Genomic DNA, 20,580 nt, shown 5'->3' on the forward strand with positions numbered 1-20,580 from the left:
TTGTTTGGGTTAAATAGAACAATGTTATGATAAAGCAGTTATTCTTTCTCTTCTCTTCCCTCATGTCTTCTATTGTCCCTTCTTTTTAAGGAGGAAAACGTTGGTTAATTTGTTATCAACTTATAAAAACGTTATTAGGTAAGATCAGGAAAAGAGGATTTCATAATGGTTTCCTATGTGTAAAGGTGGCCTGTCTTTGAACCTGCCAAAATGCCCCCACGTTCCGTTGTGTAAGGTAAGGTAATGAAGTCAATGTACGGATGCAACCAACATGGCCAACGGGGGGGGGGGGGGGCTATAGGCGTGGTGGGGGCAGGGCGGTTAATATCCTTTTTTTTCCTTCTCATTACTATTATTTTCTGCTTGTATGCGAATTCGTACACATACAATGCTAACAAATATATGGGAATGCTTTTTTATTTGCTTATTAGAGACATTTAAAAGAGGTGCTCTAAAATATAACTCTGTAGTCCCGCTCCTAGCTACACCTTTCTTTCTTTCTTTTTTGATTGGGTGGTGTCGGTCCAAAAAATTTTGTTGCTCAGAAGTTAGCCAATTCCGTCAACTATTGCGGATTCGTCTTCATATCTTTTCAAACGCGAGCTGTGCTGATGTTTATAATGATAACACAAGTTTCCGGTGGCTTTTTTATCAGGTCAACTCAAGTCAGAAATTTAAAAGAGTCATATAATAACAATAAAATAGTTTTACGAGCAGTAGAGTATATCTATATAGCGCAGCTGCTATACAAATACAATGCCCGTAATACAAAATATCGTAAAATAGTACTATTATCCCGACTTTTTGACTGAGCCACCGTAATAAGGCATTAGGGAAGGGTTCTTTTAAAAGTTGATCAAAGAATTTCTTCCCAGGTTGAGAATGACAAAGATTTATGCCTTGCGTAAGGATGTTAGTGCTGTAGAAGGGATTCGATCCAGCACTGTTCACACATCCACATATCGATGCCATGTGACGATGATCAATGGTTGTTTTACCTGACTGCTAAGAAAGCATGTATATGCTTGTAAATAAACATCCAGGGAACCAACGGCTTTGGGACTTGGTAATCAGGATTAATGCCTTAGCAAAGAGCACGAGCGCATTGACTTGGTTTCGGACCTGGGACCTCCCGGTTACGAGACCACTGAGCCATCGCACCTCCCGTTTATTTTTAAACAGAAGCTCTACCTTGTTTTCTTCTCCTTCCACTTTTGAAGGGAATGAGAGAAGGACTTTGTAGGGATACATGGTGGACTGGAAACCATACTCGGTCCAGTTCCTGTGAATCTGGTCGGCAAGCTCTTTGTTCTGTTCTGTTCCTGCTACATGGGGGTTCTGAGTAAGTTCCCTGAAAAGAAAGAAAGAACGAAAGTAATAAAGAGGGAGAGAGAAAGAAAGAGAGAATGAGGGAAAGAAAGAAGGAAAGAGATAGACGGACAGAAATAAAGAAAGAGATTGTGAAAAGAGTACGTGCAAAATGGGGGAGGGGAATGTAGTGAGGAGAGAGAGAAAGAAAAGATTGAGAGGGGAAGAGTAATGAGGGAGGAAAGCGAAAGAAAGGGAAAGGGGTGGAGGGAGGAAAAGATAGAGGGGGAAAGAGAGGGATGGAGCAAAGGATAAGCGAGGATAGAGAGAGAGAAGGGAGAAAGAGAGAATGAAAGAGAATGAGTTCAACTACTATACTACTACTACTACTACTACTGCTTCTACTACTTCTGCTACCACTACTACTACTAATACTCCTGTTACTACTAGTACTTTACAATTAATCTCATAATCTACATATTGACTCCTCATACTATTTTCTTCTTACCACAAAAACTCTCGAACATTTTCCGCCTTCATTTCATTAATCAACTTGCTCGATATCCGAGAATCGGCTTCACGTCGGGCATTCTCGTAAACATCCGGCACTCGTTCGGGACCCGAGAACCGCCCAATCAACACTCCGGTAACTACCCCACAAAACAGTGCTATGCAAACGACAATGATCCGATGAATAGTCTCCATTCTAGTAAATCTAATAACAACAAAGAAAGGGAAGAAATCATCCATCAAAATTGTAGCCATAAACATATTTTTAATTCAATTATAAGTGCAAAAATATATTTAAAGTTGTTATACTTTTATAGCCCACGCCCCGTTCGCTAAAGGGGAAGTCCAACCCTGAGAATAAGTTGGTTTTAATAAAAGCAGATTTTCCAGGAGTAATTGTCCTCGGAGGGTAATTTTTCCGGGGGGGGGGATTTTCCGGGGGATAATTTTCCGGGGTAATTGTCCTTGGGGGTAGTTTCCAGGGGGTAGTTTTCCAGGTTGATTGCCCAGGGGGTAAATGTCCTAGAACCAATTATCTTTGTTACACTGTAATCTTTATTTTTGCTACCCTTTTTTAAATTAAAAAAATGAAAATTATCCTTCTCGTTTGGATTATAATCAATAAAATTGTAGATTTGAATATGTATAATCAAGGGCGGATCCGAAGGGGTAGGAGGAGGTCGTGGGAACAATTCAGGAGAATATGTGTTTGTGAATTCTTCCAACCCCGAGGACTCACACAGGGGTGAGGGGTGTAGGATGAGGGGGGAGCCTAGAAAGATTTATTTCAATTTCCTTTCCGATTTCTTTCCAGTTTTCTCCTTCCTTCAAATTCCCAAACTTCTTTTCCTCAAAAGAGTGAGTGCTATATTGATTATCCATTGCGATTCCGCCACCTCATACCAGTGTTGTTGACCATTGGCATATTATGTTGGCATTATCAGTCGGTATACATCCATGAAATTTGTCGTTGTAAATGTGTGTTTATTTTAAACCTGGTGCATTGGGACATGATTAAAATCAATGGGCGTGTGAATCTAGAAGTGGAAACATCTGCTGTTTTGAGTTCCCTTGTTTTTTCTCGGGCGTTTTGTTTTGTTAAGTTCTTTTGTAGGCGAATAAACTAAACTATTTTCATGAACATTGAGACAACCTGGTAACCACCGGTAACCTCTCCCTGTCCCAGGAAATGTTAAACAAACACAAATTTCAATAACATTTGGCTATCTCTTGCCGGGTCAATATCACTTTCAAAAGAGTACTTATGTGGTTTCCATGCTACGCATGCCAGGGGCGGATCCAGCCGGCGGCAAGGGAGGGTGCCAAAGATGGTGCCCAATTCGTGAGAGAATATTTAGCGGCGAAACAGCCAGCCGGTGAATAAGCGGGGGAGGGGGGGGGGGGGGGGGGGGAAGAAGCACTATTTTTTTTTTTTTAATTGCTCCCGAAAATTTGAAAATTCGCTCAGTGGGGAGGGGGGTAGTGAGCATTGATATACATGATACATTGCATACATAAGAATGTGTGTCGATTGAATATAAAATGGTATCTCTTGAACATACTCAAGAGAAAGAAGACACATTGCAATGTAAAGTGCGTATACATACTTTGAATATATACCCCAAAAGTTTTGATTTCACGATATCCACATGATTTTTTTCTTATGAAATTAAAGGTGAGGATCTATGCAATCAGATGGAATCAATAAATATTGTCGATATTCTACGCTTGAGTGACCACTGGCTAAAAACTCGGGAAAATTAGTTTGTGCAAAAATGTTCAGTCGTGAATTGAAGCAATGCGCATATCAGGTAGTTGCTCTGTTTAAAGGTAATACAAAGTCTGGTATGGAGTCATGAATTTGGTTTAAATAAACATTTAGGAAGCATATGCGATCCTACAATATTCAGTGATCGTTATCGCGGATGAAATCGATTCTAAAGTTATGAAATTTGTAAAAAGTAAAGTCTTTATGTTGTTTAGCTCCCTCTCAAGGTCAAGATATTAATTAAGCTATACGAAACAATGTTTCTTGACTTAATTGACCCATTAGCTATTTCCGTTCGGAAATTATATATCATAACTACATATTATGAGATTATCATGGTCGCAGCTACAACGGCCGTAAGCGCTAATTGAAATTTATCAAAATTTACCGGGAGCACCGGTAAATTTTAATATTCATTTCTTCTCGAAAGCAGAGGTGTTTTAGGGGCTAAATTTTCTAGTGCTTATAATACATCCACAGGGGCATCCAAATATATCAAAATTGTAAAGAATCACTATCCACCCAAATTTCAAAATTTCCCAAAACTTTGTATTACCTTTAATATCAATAATTGATTTGAATCATCAGTTGTTCTTTGACCTTACATCATTATGCAGTCGTCCACCCCCCCCCCCCCCCCGTCACACACATACACACACCTAAACTTGCGGGTGCACGCAATTTTTAAAATCTTTTTTAATCGCGAATTCTTGTTTTAAACCCTGCAAAGAGCCTCATTATATACTTGACCACGACCAACACTGCTAAATGTGATTTGAACACAATATCGAGGGGGGAAAATAGTCTCAAAAATCAATGTTATCGGTATAAAATCATGAAATATATCAGGTTGATAAAATGCTAAACTTAGATGAAATAAATTTAATTCAAAAAGGGGGAAAACAAAGGAATTTTCTCACCAAAAATATCAACATCAGCCAAACATGAACCATGCAGATTCATTAACAGCCAAGTACAAGCTGACGTAGGCGTACTTTGAAAGGCCAGGATCACACGGCAATTATTATATCGTGTAGTGAAATAAACGGCATATAAGATAATTGTCCGTGGGTTATTACTCCTAGTTTATAACACATAAGGTAAACACTACCTCCTCCCAAGCGCCTCGGTTTCTCTGACGAGCGAAGCGAGTCAGAATTTAGAGACTCCAACAGCGCGAGGGCATCGACAAGAGGCTAGTCACTCACGTGCGCGCGACGTGCGCTCCTGAGCGTCTTTCATATTAATGGGGATGCACCAACCAAAACGGGCGCTTTCTGGAGAAAAAAAAGGGAGCACCTACAAAGAGTAAGCTCAAAGCGAGAAAAAACAATGTTTCGAGATTAGCGCCAAGGCGAGCTTAATTCTCTACCGTTATTTTACGTCTACTTGGGTTAGGAACTTAGGACCATTGTTGTTAAATGGCTGCAGGGGCGTAGACAACGGGGGGATGAGGGGGATGCATCCCCCCCCCCCAGGTTTTGGGGAATGATATTTGCTTACTTAATAAGTCATAATGATGATAATAATAGTAATAATAATAATGATAACAATTATAATATTAATAATAATAAAAATGATGATGATGATAATAATAATCCTCATCATTATTGTAATTGTGTTTATTGTTAGCCGCATTCACACGGTGAAAGCCAATTCTAAAACAGAATAGAAAATGAATGTGATACAACAGTATACATAATAATTCGTGACAGAGAGTACCATACTACTATCTTTATAACAAGTATTATTCAAACAAACATATATAATTATGTATAATCATGAATTGTTCAACTTCATGCTCCCACTATATGACTATTGTTACACTAATACTGATATCAGGACTGACTGGTATACATTAGTTTGTTGTTAAGCTTGCAGCAGCTACATCTTTTCTGTATTGTTAACTATTTATTTATTTTTGTTTTATTTAAGATGCACTTTGTTTTGTATTCATTTAAAGTATGTTGATTGATGCATGAAGACATAAGTTTGAAATGTTTAAAGAAGTTTGTTTCATGTAAAGCGCAGTGTGAATTTACCCTGTCTTGAAATGCGAGATAAAAGGAACATATTAGTATTAGCATTATTATTTGTATTAGTATTATTTTTTATTATTATTATTATTATTATTATTATTATTATTATTATTATTATTATTATTATTATTATTATTATTATTATTATTATTATTATTATTATTATTATTATTATTATTATTATTATCAAATAGAAGTAAATAATGCCAATTGTGTGTGTGTGCGTGCACGCTTGTGTGTGTTATTTTACCTCATTAAGTATGCATCAGATTGCACGATTTCAAGTTCAAAATTGCAAAAGCTCCCTACCGTGGGAGGGGGGACACCCCCTCCCACACCCTCCCCCCGCTCGGTCGCTTCGCTCCCTCACTAGCGTTGGCAGCCCAGTCATCCCCCCAGGTGTACGAACCTGTCTACGCCACTGAATGGCTGTGAAACCGTGTAGTGAGTCACAATGGGGTAATGGTCAGATATGTCCGAAAGAATAATGTAAGAATCAAAATGTGCAATAACATTAACAAAAATATTATCTATAAAAGTAGCAGATGTATTTGCATCACGAGTTGGCTTTGAAATAAGTGGCAAGAAAGAAGTAGAAAAAAATTGCTTGAGAAATTCTTGAGAAACATTGCTATGTAAGTGCTTTAACAGTCTATATTCATCAAAGTCTCCCATCAAAAAAAAAATCGTTATTGGCGTTCATTTGTAATAAGTCAGATAAATACAATAAAACTTCTGGCGCGTTCGAACTTGGGCCTTGGGGGTCAATATATCACGCCGACGATTATATTCTAATTACCGGGAATCACGATCTCAATAAAAAGGGATTCAATAATATTATTGCATGCTGAGAGATAAGAACAGTATAATTCAATGTTATAAAGCAATGCCACCGCCTAGTCTTTCTTACCTATTTTTATGAATAAAAATCGTAGTTATATATCAATAGAGTATTAGTGGTTGGAATGAGAAGTTAACCAGGTTTCTGTAAGACCAATTAGGGATAATGAGTTTGGCGAGGGCTTATTAAGCGAAAGTAGATCATCGAAGTGCCTTTTCAAATGAAGCAAGGAGAAAGTATCATTATGAAGTTCTTTCACAACATTACGAAACTGATGAAACAGTTACATATTTAGAAAAGTTGCGTTAAGCAGGATCATCAATATCAAAGTCAAATTCTAGTTCTTCAAGTGAAGAGTTGATATTGTCCATAACAGAATTATCAAACTAATTGGCAGGGTCGTTTTTTATCCTCAAGTCGAATGAGTCAACCCCCCCCCCCCCCTTAGCAAAAAAGCTGTATCCGCCCCTGTACGTGATCAAACGTTCACTCGCCATTTCAGATCAAATCAATGCTAAAAAAACAGACAAAAGAAAGTAGAGAGGGGAAGCACAGCTAGAAAAAGAGGATGAGGGAGAGTAGGAGCAGGCGCGGATCCAGGGGGGCCGAGCGGGCATTGCCCCCCCCCCCGCATCACATGAAGCTTTCCTTCTTTCACATTTCTTCTACTTTTACCTATTAAGGCTGACCCCCCCCCCCCCCCTGCCTACGCGCCTGCCGCCAACAACCGTGGATCGGGGGGCGAAAGGCCCTTGCCTCCCCCTGCAAACCTAAAAGAGAGAGAAGGAAGGGGAAGGAAAGGAAAAGAGGAGAGAAAGAGAAGAAAAACAGATAAAAAAGAAAGGTAGGGGAGATCAGTTACGACTTTCCCCGCCAACAAGGTGTAGATCGGGGGGGGGGCACTGGCGTACTGATGGGGGAGAGGGGGCTTAGGGGTGACAGATGCCCCCCCCCCAAATATAATTCAAACGTGGTTTATTTATAATTCCACATAGGGCCCTAAGGCGGGCATCTGGATGCTCATCTGACAGTAATTGGATGCCTTGAACCCCTGAGCTTCTGGGGGCTCCGCCCCCTGGACCTCACATCAATAAGTGACCTGCCAGTGCCACAAAATAAGGTATGAAAATATGCTCATCTGACCGTAATTAAATGCCTAAAACCCCTTGACTTCTGGTGGCTCTGCCCCCTGGACCCCACCTAGGGCCCTAAGATGGACCCCTTGATGCTAATCTTACGGTAATTTAATTTTTAAAACCCCTTAGCTTCTGGGGTCTCCGCCCCCAGGACCTTACACCAATTAGTGTCCCGCAAGTGTCACAAATAAGATATCAAAATATGTTCATCTGACCGTAATTAAATTCCTAAAACCTCTGAGATTCTGTGGGCTTAGCCCCGTGGACCCCACGCTAATTAGTGACCTGCCAGTGTCACAAATATGGTATCAAAATATGCTTATTTGACCGTAATTTATTGCCCCAAACCCCTGACTTCCGGCCGGGGCTCCGCCCCTGGACCCCACGCCAATTCATGACCTGTCAGTGTCGCAAATAAGGTATCAAAATATGCTCATCTGGCGGTAATTTAATGTATAAAACCCCTGAGCTTCTTGAGGCTCCTCACCCTGAACTCCATCAGGGGCCCTAAGGCGAGCCCCTGGATGCTCATCTGACCGTAATTTATTGCCTAAAACCCCTGAGCTCTAGGGGCTCCACCCCTGTACCCAAGCCAATAAGTAATCTTCAGGTGTTATAAATAAGGTATCAAAAATGCTCATATGACCTTAATTAAAAGCCTATACCCCCTGGCTCCACCCCTTGACCCCCACAGGGGCTTTGCCCCCAGACCCCATGCCAACTTACGCGACGTTCTACCTGATCGTAAATACCTACCCCCCCCCCCCCACCTACTTGGAGAAACGTTCAGCGGGGCCTGCATGTAAGAATGGGGTGGTGTGGATTTTTTTTGTCAACCCCCCCCCCCCCCCCCCCCCCCCCCCTGCGTAGGCGCCTGCCGCCAACAACCGTGGATCGGGGGCAAAAGGCCCTTGCCTCTCCCTGCAAACCTAAAAGAGAGAGAAGGAAGGGGAAGGAAATGAAAAGAGGAGAGAAAGGGAAAGAAAAAAAAAGAAGAAGAAAGGTAGAAGAGATCAGTTGCCAACAAAGTGTAGATGGGGGGAGCACTGGCGTACTGATCGGGGCGGGGGCTCGGGGGAAATAAAATCAAACGTAATTCCACAATGGTGGTTTACACATAATGCTGAAATGACATAATTATTCGAGATTTTTAGTATATTATACTTTTTTATGCATTTGTTGTAAAATGACGAATTCCTAAATTTACAGCCAAGCAAAAAATATGCTTCTTGAGATGCCTACATGTCAGGGCCTGCGGAACGGCGGGGATCAGGAGCCTCGAGATCCCTCCTCCCCCTTCCACTTTCTTTGAAAAAGTATAAATAGAAAGAAAGAGAGCAAGAAAAAAAAAATTGTCACAACAAAATAAGGCATCAAAAAATGCTCATCTAACCATAATTAAACGCCTAAAACCCCTGTGCTTCCGGGGGGTCCGCCCCGCTGGACTTCACGCCAATCAGTGTCCTGCCAGTGTCACAAATAAGGTATAAAAATATGTTCATCAGACCGTAATCAAATGCCTAAAACCCCTGAGCTTCCGGGGCTCTGGCCCCTGGACCCCGCCTAGGGCCCTAAGCAGGCACGTAGCCAGAGTGTGATGTTTTTTTTTTTTTTTTGGGGGGGGGGGGGGGGGGGGGGCACATACATGTAACCGATCCTGGAGATTTTTTGGGGCGGACAAGGTATCAAAATATGTTCATGTGACCGCAGGCGCGTAGCCAGGGGGCGGTGGGGCGGCCCCCCCCCCCCCCCCCCCAAAAAAAAAAAAAACCGCCGGCGAATAAAAGAGAGGAGAGAAAAGGAAGAGGACGTAGGAAGAAAAAGGAGCAGACAAAAAACATTTTTGAAATTCAGACAAGGATTATTTTCGAGAACGGTACAAGGATTATTTTCGAGAACGTACGGTTCAACGAATCCTCTTGTTTCTCTAATAATTGAGATTACAAAGCTTCCACGCTTCGCGCAGGAGGTGGCGGAACTGAATTTAGACAAGGAATGTCAATTCTAAGACGCATGTCATCATAAGACCTTATCACTCTTTTAATTTGAGTTATAGCAGGGAGATAAGAGCTCTCATCTCCCTGGTTATAGGTTATAGGGGGTAAAATAAATCTCACGATACAAAAATCTATACAGTACCAAGCGTTAGAGGGCGGCATTTACCTATGTGGAAATTGATCGACCGACTAATAAAAGTCTTGACTCTAAAAAACACTCAATTGGCATCGTCAAGAAACCTGCCACTCTTCTATTAATCTTACGTAAGTAACATCATGATCGACTGAAGCTAACTCCGTATTTCAGATCGTTGGATAGGATTATCTCATGTAGATATATATCATATGGTTAAGGTTTGCGATGTGTTGTGTCGTGGATATCGAGTGAGACTGTTGCCCCACCTATTGATTTATTTGTGAGCACATAATAAGCATCGAGACGGTGATAACTAAATTATTGATTCACTCCTACAAATGTCAATTCATGAGGTCTAAGCACTCCTACAAATGTCTAAGCACTCCTACAAATGTCTAAGCACTCCTACAATGTGTGAGATCTAACCATAAATGGTATTGACCTCATACGCGCATTATGGGATTTATTATTGTTGGAAGAAACTTGGAACACTTGCTTCTAAATTAAATATGACGCTCCAAAAAATCTTTCCGTAGCGTTGGCGATGCATTGCCAGAAATAGTATGGGCGCTGGTCCGACAATAAGGATCGTCCGCATAAACGAGGATATCGTCATAAACGTGGACAAATAACGTCCTAAAAATAAGGATCTTCCTCATTTTTCATGGACGATCCATATTGATGCTCCACGCTTTGGCTCTGCAAAAAACAGAAAAACCGCGATGATGCTCCACGATGCATTTCTCATTGACGCAGCACAGAGACTTTCAAATTATGAACAATAAATCCTCGGGAAGACGGACAACCCGTAAAAGTAGACAGTGAACTGGGAATATTTTATTACACGGAATCCATTCTTCACATTGCCAGCACGCTGATCTGAATCCCTACACCCGCAGAGCGCCGAAGCGCCGGACAATTCTTATTTTTTAGGACGCAATTTTTCCACGTTTACTAAGATATCCTCAGTTATGTGGACAATCCTCATTCTCAGACAAATGCCACTATTGATAATAATTATCCATAAATGACCGTAAAATATAAATCATTTCTGTAATTTCCATGCATTTAAAACTCAAAATACCCATTATGGTTAGACTTCATGTATGGTAGGAGTGAAATTGGTAGGAGTGAAAAATGAAATTGGAAATCTATTGTCAATCCTGGCAAACAGCCACTTCGTATCCATTGTACATTTCTTGTTTTAATTGTTCATCTTATTGATGACTAATTCCAAGACAAATTCTCAAATTATGCATAATTGAAATGTTATTGAGAAACTATCAACAAGTTGAATACCAGTAGTCAACAAAAAAATGAATTCACAGAGGTCGGACGGGTTACCAAAATATCAGATTTTTAGGAATTTGTTTTGATCAGTGGTGTTTGATGTGAATAACTAGCAGTAGCAAATGTGTGTGACAGTGACTTTTCACCATTTCTTTTCATCATTTTATATCATTCCCTTCATGATTCCAATCTTGCCTTGACAGGTTCTTCGACAGGGAGAGCTCAATTTTTAATCAAGCAACTGTACATTTTGAAGTGGTAAACTATTACGACGTTCCCGAGATCAGAATCATCAGCAGAGGCCATGAGAAGAAACAGGAAACAATTCCTGGGGCTACATTATGAATGAGAATGACAGAGGCGGAAATGAAGAAGTAGAAATCAACGGTAGTGAGGATCCCACTAGCAGTCTCCTGGAAGACGCTCCAACTGAAGCCAACGGCAACCCAACCACCCACCACTCGGTAACTAATCCTCGGCCTACCACCATGTCCAAAGTGGCTTCTCTCCTGCACGTCTTTCTGGTGCTGGTGCTGAGAGTGGTCTTCCGCTTCTGGAAGGTGTGCATTGCGGAACTCCTGCTCGTAATCCTGGTCTTTTGGCTGTATGGAGGGGTCTTTGTCTTCTTCCTCATGGTGGCAGCTCTTGTCAGTAAGTCTAGGCCCGCAAGTTAATTTCCTTTTTAAAGGTATCGTTTAACAATGTTAAATATGAGATGCACGGCTCTATGTGTTATCAGTGTCTGTGATATGGTGTAAAATTGAAGCCCTATACAAAATTGTGCTTCAAAATGATCAAGAAGTGCCTCTAAAAAGTAAAAATCTTTGAGTGACTGGTTTACCATACTCGTTTTCCCCAATAGACTGTACTCGTTTAACAATGTTAAATATGAGATGCACGGCTTTATGTGTTATCAGTGTCTGTGATATGGTGTAAAATTGAAGCCCTATACAAAATTGTGCTTCAAAATGATCAAGAAGTGCCTCTAAAAAGTAAAAATCTTTGAGTGACCGGTTTACCATACTCATTTTCCCCAATAGACTGTAGTGTTATCAAAACCGTTAGGAAAACACAAAATTTGGTTTCAATTCCCAATCATAAATATCTTGTAAAAGTCATGGGTTCCTGACTGACCTTAGTATCATTGTAGCATGAGCTAAATCCAGGATTTTGTTTCAGAAGCTGAGACAAAGTTATCAATCCCTTTAAGATACATGTACATTTAGTACCACTTTCAAGTTTTGCACAATGCTTGATTCTATGAAAAGTTTCTTTCACGAGAAGATCTTGGTATTTTGGCAAAAAAACCTTTATAATTTTGTATCCTCTTCTACAGTATGTGGTCACAATCACGGGTGTAATCATATATTTTCTCTGACATGTGTTCACACAAATAAAAAACATTAACGTGAGTTCGGGAAAATCACATTTCTTTTCAGGAAAAAATGTTATGAGGATGTATGGAGGTAGAAACATCTAGTTTTATTAGTTCTTAATTTGTGGCATCTTTTTTATGGATTTATCATTTTAATGAGTTACTTGACTCCAAGTCGTCTGGAAGTGTCCAAGGTCATTAGGCCTTTAGAGTCACCATTTTTAGAGCAAAAAGCTCTCCTATCCTATTGTTTCCTCAATTGTATTACTTATGTTTTTACTCTTTTATTGTATTTTAGTTATGGTAATATAGGTCATGATAAAGAGACGAAGAATTTTTAAGTTGGCAAACTAATAAACTTTCCCAAGATTGAGGTAGGAATTCGATGCACATACCATAAGTTTTTTTTTTTAAAGATGTGCGTAACTTTATACTTACCAATAACAAACAACTTTCCTTGCCTTTACAGCTCTGGTCTACAATATGCAAGATTTCCTGCTCTACTTCCCCGACAACCCCAAGATGTCAACAGTCTTCGTTCCTTCGGCAGCCATCTTGGACCTTCCATATGAGAACCTGATGATAAAGACTTCGGACTGGGTCAAAATTAGTGCAGTTTTACTCAAACAGCCTCCAGATAGAGCAGCAAGGTCACCTACAATTGTATTACTTCATGGCAATGCTGGAAACTTGGGGCATAGGTAATGCTTAGTTTGTTTTTATTTTGTTTTGGGATGTTTGTTTGTTTGTTTCAATGAGCTCTGCAGTTCGGGATGCAGGATAGGTCATTTAGAAGGAAGTTTGGCTAAGAATTTGGTGCTCTAATACACCATTGAAAATCAAAACTTTTTTCTTTTTTTTCTCCGATTTCACTCTAAACAAACATGTATATTTGTCACTTTAAAAACAAATCTGCCTTTTATAACATTCTAGAAAAGATAAAATGTGCAACACAACTAATTTTGTTACAAATGTCCTTAAATTGTCTTTTTTTTTTATAAGGTTATATTTAGCTGCATTATTGATCTCCAAAGAGTTTTTATTTTCCTTTATGAGTTTCTTGTACGGGTAATATCTTGAAACTCACATTTCTGCAATGACCATAATAGCTCTTTGTTTATACTTTTTAAGGTACAAAATTTTCAGACCAGTCCAATCAAAATTTCTGATCAGGCATAGAATGAAAGGGGAAATTTGTATATACTTTTGTGTTTGTAGACAAAAGGAGGCTTACAAATAGAACACATCGTTTTTTTGTTTTTCTTAAACTACTGTGTGCTTGAATGGATACTTTTCCTTGTTCTCTTTTTTGACAGATTATACAATGCTAAGATGCTGTATACTGTAAGCCATTGTAATGTGCTTTTACTGGACTACAGAGGGTACGGAAGAAGTGAAGGAACCCCGTCGGAATCAGGTAGGATTGCATGATAGGGACTGTGTAATCAACATATTATGGAAAAACCAGGGCCCCATCTTATAAAGAGTTGCGATTGAATCAGATCAGATCAATCAGTTTGCAGTCCCCTATCTTGTATGTACATTGCAATTGATTATCAATTGCAAAAAGTTGCAATTAATCACAAGTTTTTATGAGACGGACCTCTAACTTTTTTTTTGCGAACTGTTAAGGACAGCCATTTTCATGTAGGAAGAAACTTTATAACAGTGTTGTTTGGTGAGATTCGGTTAGTTCGGGGCACTTTTAAGAGTCCGAGCCACAATTTGTTGGGCACCTTCAGATCCTTGTATGCAATCCAGAATAGATACATGCAGTATTTAACCAACAGGACAGGCTTTTTTCAAATGGAGGTTGCAATTTCACAAAAATAACTTTGATATGAACTTGATCTCTATTAGTTCATTTCCTTTTCTCACTTATCGACAGTACATAATAATAATAATAATAATAAAAAACGTTGCTTGTAAAGCGCTTACCACTGAAGTCTCTAAGCGCTATAACAAACAAAATTACAATTACATATTAAACAAAACAAAAAAGTGCAAATAAACCTGCAAATTACAATACATATGAAATACATATGAAATACACATCAATGTGAACATGTAAAAGTATATATTTATGAGTACTGGTATGTGCTTATAATATATGTTTAGTTGTTTTTATATTTTTAGGAATGGAAATAAACTTGAAACAAGATCTTTAATATCTTTTTTTGTGGTCAGGTCTATACACAGATGCTCAATCAACACTGGACTACCTCCATACGAGACGAGACATCGACCCGACACAACTCTTCGTCTTTGGTCGATCGCTAGGGGGCGCCGTTGCAATCCATATAGCAGCGCAGAAGATGAACAACGGAAGGTTAAAGGGGCTGATCATAGAGAATACCTTCACCTCGATACAAGAAATGGGCAGTCATTTGTTTTCGGGGGCAGTGAACTGGGTTCCTCTGTGTTTAGTCAAGAATAAGGTGGGTTATTGAAGTACCCTATCACTGACACAGCCGGTTTGAATTGGCCCAAATTTCCATATTGCTTCTAATGTTGTTTTTAATTTGTTTTTAAATGGTTAACTTAGGTTATATTGCTTAAAGACATGGGGGAGGAGGAAGTTGTATAAGTACATGTATATGGATAGATTCTGTAAAACCCCTTTCAAAGTGCTCGAAAAAAGCAACTGTTAACTCGGACTCGGTCCCTCTGCATGTACCCACGATGGCCCGTTGAGCTTAAAATGCAATCATTTGCAAAGACTACACACAAGTAGGTCAGATGCAACTCTTTTTTGAAAGGGTAAGGGGGGTTGGGGGTCTTTTTTTTAATTTAAGAAGGGGATGAAACAAGGACTATGTTCATGTTTTGATAATGTCCACAGTGTCAGGTGAACAAAAATACTAAGTCTGGATGCAGTACACTTATCATTCTTCAGGCTTCGCACTTAATATAAAGAACAGAGATATTGGCATGACCACATCAGGAATACAGTCATTTTTAGACCCCTAAATTTCAGAGTATTGGTGAAAATATTCCTCTTTTTAATGTTCCCACATGGCTACATGTTAGATTGAGCTCCATCCTCTTGGATAAGGATGTTTTCAATGATTTTCACACAATTATAATTGTTACAGTCATGATTAGTGTATGACAACTATGCTAATTGCTTTCTTTCCAGTTTTTATCAAATAGGAAAGTATCATCCATTCATGCTCCAACCTTGTTTTTAGCTGGTACTGCAGATGAGCTGGTACCACCGAAGATGATGAAAGATTTATTTATGGTAAGGAATCTAATCAATCTTTGTCCATTGGAACCTTGAGCCTTGAATATTGACATAGTAATCCCTTTCAGTAGCTCCTAGAAGCTATCCCGGGATGATGATCTGGGGGGTATTTCACAAAGATTCTAAGTTAAACTTATCTTTAATTTGGACTCACAAAAATATGGAAAGCCGTTAGAATCTTTGAAAATATTTTGTAAAAGTTATTTTAAAAGGCATAAGATGCTGATTCAAATCAATCATATTTTCTATTATCAAGGACATTTCATGTTCTTGATGTGGAACTTATGAAAAGTCCAAAATACAAGATTATTTGCTTTTGAATATATTTTTAAGGCTACAAATGGCTCTCCATAATGTTTAAGTTTGACTTAGGATCTTTGTGAAACTCCCCGCAGCTGTGATAAAGATTAATTTCTCTTATCCCCAGGGAGTGGAGATTGTGCACATAGTGTGTGCGGTCAAGCACTGAATCCAATGATTGGGGTAATAGTATATTTTGTAAAGCGCTTAGAGACATTTGTATTAAGCGCTATATAAAAATTAAATATTATTATTTATTATTATTAACAATATTCATAGATATTTATGATGTTTGATTGCTACATTTCCTCCTCTTAAAGTTTAAATTTGGTATAGAATAACTTTAAGGAGTCTGTGCAACTTGCATATTTATTTCAAGCAGTGTACAAACTAATCATTGAGTATAATGCCTCTCAATATCCTACAACTTGTTGAAGAGCAGTCGTATGTAGCCATTATGGACAGTCGTTAAATCGCAAGTTGATCGATTTTAGTGATTTACTAATCAAACATGCATTGATTTAGATTTGTCAAGGACTTGCAATCAATGAGAGCCGACTTCATTGAGATTAGTAAAGACTGAATACGTGTCCCCAGTCCTCATAATTCCTGTTTTTATAACTCAACATTGTTTGTCACTTTATTACAGAGATGCAGAGCACCAAAGAAGTCAATGTATTGCTTTACTGGAGGATCTCATAATGAGACATGGCATTGTGAGAACTACTTCCAAACCATCAGGGACTTTTTATGGAAAGTAAGTGGACAATCTAAGTAATCTAGTCTGATCATAAGGCCATTGTGTATGGGCATGCTTGTGTAATGCAAGTTTATTTCATTATTTAATGTTCATTATCTTGTTCTTGTCCGTTATCTGGCCCCAAGTACAAACAGAATACTGCTTCCTAGAGATCCTAACCATTATCTTGTATATTGTCACCAATATTGTTTTTATAAAGGTTGAATAAAGATTTGTTTGACTATCATTGATGGTATAAAATATGTGTAAAGCCATAAAGCTTCTAGGGCAGATGTATGAGGGTAGACAATTTGTTGTATACCGTTTGCACGCATGCATGCCATAAATCTGGAACTCACTTCTAAGGTTTTCATTGATCTATACTGTTTTCATTTATGATGGGAATTTTTCTCTTTAAAGGGATTGGGCCTCTTTGCCTCAGATTCTTAAAACAATCCTGGATTTAGCTCATGCTGCAATCACAATTATAAACCTTTAGGTCAGTCAGGAATCCCATGACTTTTACAAGCCGATTGCCTGTCTGATTATCAAGATATTTATGATCGGAAATTGAAAGTTCAAAAAACATTTTCCAGAACGGCTTTTTTAACGCTACAGGCTATTTGGGGGAAATGAGGTTCTTTTGAGGCACTTTGAACTGCAATTTGTTTAGGGCTTTAATATTATCACAGACACTTTTAATATGTAGGGCAATGCATGCATCTCAGATTTGTAAAACTTGCCTTTAATAAAGGTGAAAATGGATGGTAACTACTAACTACCTAATTCAAGTAGTTTTGTATCAAACAAGAGACATTACCATTTAATCAGAAAGAACAAGTACATTTTTATTCAGCTAAACCCTGTGGGCAATCAAATGGATTTTGTGATACATGTACTTTAATTTTTTGAATTTGTAGAGATTTATTTAGCTCTTGGGTATGGTAATACAATGTCAGGCATTATTTTTCATCACAAGTATTTGCAAATTTGTTATGCCTCCGTTACAAAGTAGCCGGAGGTAGTGGCCCGAATTCACAAAGGAGGTTTGTCGACAAACTGAGGTTTATGTACGTCATATGACACGTTTTGATGCGTTTTTTACAAACCTGGTTTGTAAATAACAAAAGGAGATTTGTCAACAAACCTCGGTTTGTCGACAGACCTCCTTTGTGAATTAGGGCCAGTCTGTTTTTGGGTTGTCCGTCCGACCTTACATCTCAAGAACCGATTGATGGATAATTGCCAAACTTAAATCATGTATGTATCTTGCAGAGCCAATTAATTGATTAGATTTTGAGGTCACGAGGTCAAAGGTCACAGGGCTCATTATGTATGCAAAAACAGCTTATGATCGCATTATCATGAGAACAGATAGACAGATTACCATCAAAATCAAAACATGTATGTATCTTGCAGAGCCAATGAACCAGTAGATTTTAGGGTCATGAGGTCAAAGCTCAAAGGGTCATATATGTATATGAAAAAGCTTGTAATCACAATGTTCTGAGAACCTGTTAATGGATTACAATTATAAAACTTGAATTTTTAAAATTGCTTCTGTTTTGGTTTGTAAAATCGCTCTGTGGCGGAGGCATCATTTTCGACTGCACACAGTCAAAGTTCCATCTAGTTTAATCATTTTTTTTAATTCTTTCTTTTTCGCCTTTCCAAGATCCCTGGCAGTAGAAGAGCAGACAGTAGCTACAACACTCATCCACACTCTAACCACCCTCATCATCATCATCATCAACAACATCATCATCCTTACGTTGGACCAGCAGTCCCTGCTAATGCATCATCGGTAGTGTTCAATGCATGATGAGTGATAGAGATGCTACGATTCATCTAGCTCAGAGTAAAGTATCAGGGAAACTCCAAAGATTATTTTAGCCTGTATCTTTAATCGACAACATCAAAGATTTCAGTGTATCTGATGACTGTATGAAGCAGCCTACTAGAGCTTGAATCAGACAAAAACATGAAATAAAGTGATATTTTTTATGTCAACTGATGTTCTTGATTCTTTATAGCCCTCCTCGAGCTTGAGTGGGGACAGAGCATCAAATAAAGTGATATTTTTATGTCAACTTATGTTCTTGATACTCGCTAGAAAGCTCTACTAGAGCTTGAATGGGACAGAGCATCAAATGAAATGATATTTATATGTCAATAAATGTTCACTATTCCAAATGATAAAATTCTATGATACTTAGTAACGCATGGGACATACATGTAGCTTGGACTAGCCCATCAATAAGCTAGCGACTGTACAGAGTCCAAGCTCAATGTGTGAGCAACGTATTCTGTCTTTAAAGCCCGTCTGGACTAGTTTGGCCAGGGGGGATTAGACCACTCTGCAAGGTCACTGACAGGTGGCTCTCAATTAACATAAGAAAAAGAGGATCATGGGGGACCAACAGGCACCGATTGTGAGTTTTCTATATAGAGGGAACAAGTAGCTACAAGTAGTACAGTGGGGCTTTAAAGCATTTTTGAAAGTGTAATGATGGAACTGATTTGCTCTGTCCATCCAGCTATGATATCTTTATACATTTACCAAGTCCATGAAGAAGGCATGAATTACATTTTGAGAAAGAAATATATGGAGAAAGAAGTTTATGGTGGAGTTACAACGCATTTAAAGCCAACTGGTAGGGTTCAGATTAGGTTTATGGTTCAGCTTTGGTATAGTGTTTTCTTCAGGGTGGAAATCAAGAATTATTTAAAGTTAATACAAAGTTTTGGTGGGGTGATGAATTTGGTTCAAATTAACATATTGGAAGCATATGCAATCCCACAATATTAATTGATCGTTGTCGCGGTTGAAATCGAGTCTAAAGTCAAGACATTAATTAATTAATTTAGCTATGAAACAAAGTTTCTTGACTAAAATCGACTGATTAGCTATTCCCATTTGGAAATTATATATCACAACTACATATTCTGAGATTTTCATGGTCGCAGCTACCATTGTACGGCCATAGGCGCTATTTGAATTTTATCAAAATTTACCGGGAGCACCAGTAAATTTTTATATTCAATTTTTCTCGAAAACAGAAGTGTTTTAGGGGCTAATTTTTTTTTAGCTTATAATACATCCCCAGGGGCATCCAAATATATCAAAATTGTAAAGATTCATTATCCACCCAGTTTTCAAAACTTTGTATTACCTTTAAGTGTATGGTATTGACTGCATAAAATGTGCCACTCCACCTTTGTTTCATAAAATGCCACATCAGAATATTAAACTGAATTGAATATTTGAAGAAAAAAATACAAATTAGCCTGTACATAATTGGAACTTCAGAATGATTAGATGGCATTTGGTGTATTGAGAGTGTGAAAATGGTTTATAACTGTATTATTTGGGTTGCTCTTTCTTAATTTTGATAATCTTATAGATCATTTTCCTAAGGTTATTGTTATAGTATCCTAAAAATTGTTTCCATGACTTTTATTAGAAAAATTGCAATGGAAAATTATGTCTTCACTTTATGCATTTCTTCCTCTTTGTCTCAATTAATCTGAGGGTACTTGAGAAGTATATCCTTTTTTTCTGGTGGTTCGTAAGAAAATTGCTGCTAAAACAAATACCTTTTTTAATTGGCTGCCAATACACAGTATTGTAACCTTGATGCAGTTTCCAGTGTCCAACATGTACCTTCATAATCACATTTTTGTTTTTGATGTTTTTTGTTTACCGGTATTGCTTTTTTTTTTCTTATTTTGTCTGGAGTAATGCATTATACTCGCATTGTATTTTTTATACTTCAAATAATTAAAATCATTCTTCAGGCTGACACATACACATCATTTTCATTTGCCCATATGGCAATCGGATGTTTCGATAAAAAAGGTTTGTAAAAATTGGTTACCCAGCTTTGCAAGATT

General features: G+C 38.4%; 1 protein-coding gene across 1 annotated transcript; it reads left to right on the forward strand.

Annotated features, from left to right (window-relative positions):
* Positions 1–9,758: 9,758 nt before the first annotated feature.
* On the forward strand, positions 9,759–19,085 carry LOC591637 (protein ABHD13). The gene is made up of 8 exons (XM_791192.5): positions 9,759–9,863; positions 11,229–11,676; positions 12,870–13,101; positions 13,717–13,817; positions 14,588–14,838; positions 15,540–15,644; positions 16,597–16,704; positions 18,362–19,085. Exons 2-8 carry the CDS (start codon positions 11,367–11,369, stop codon positions 18,506–18,508), a joined length of 1,254 nt encoding a protein of 417 aa, XP_796285.2. The 5' UTR covers positions 9,759–9,863; positions 11,229–11,366; the 3' UTR covers positions 18,509–19,085.
* Positions 19,086–20,580: the final 1,495 nt, after the last annotated feature.

Source organism: Strongylocentrotus purpuratus, unplaced genomic scaffold, assembly GCF_000002235.5.
Source record: "Strongylocentrotus purpuratus isolate Spur 01 unplaced genomic scaffold, Spur_5.0 spur5_scaffold_7, whole genome shotgun sequence".
Classification (NCBI taxonomy): Eukaryota; Metazoa; Echinodermata; class Echinoidea; order Camarodonta; family Strongylocentrotidae; genus Strongylocentrotus; species Strongylocentrotus purpuratus.

What these genes read in the sequence shown, in the direction of transcription:
- LOC591637 (XM_791192.5), top strand. Translation starts at nt 11,367, where the DNA reads ATGAATGAGAATGACAGAGGCGGAAATGAAGAAGTAGAAATCAACGGT. An exon ending in CATGGTGGCAGCTCTTGTCA is followed by an intron (nt 11,677 to 12,869) that starts GTAAGTCTAGGC and finishes TTGCCTTTACAG; the next exon opens with CTCTGGTCTACAATATGCAA. An exon ending in TGTGTTTAGTCAAGAATAAG is followed by an intron (nt 14,839 to 15,539) that starts GTGGGTTATTGA and finishes CTTTCTTTCCAG; the next exon opens with TTTTTATCAAATAGGAAAGT.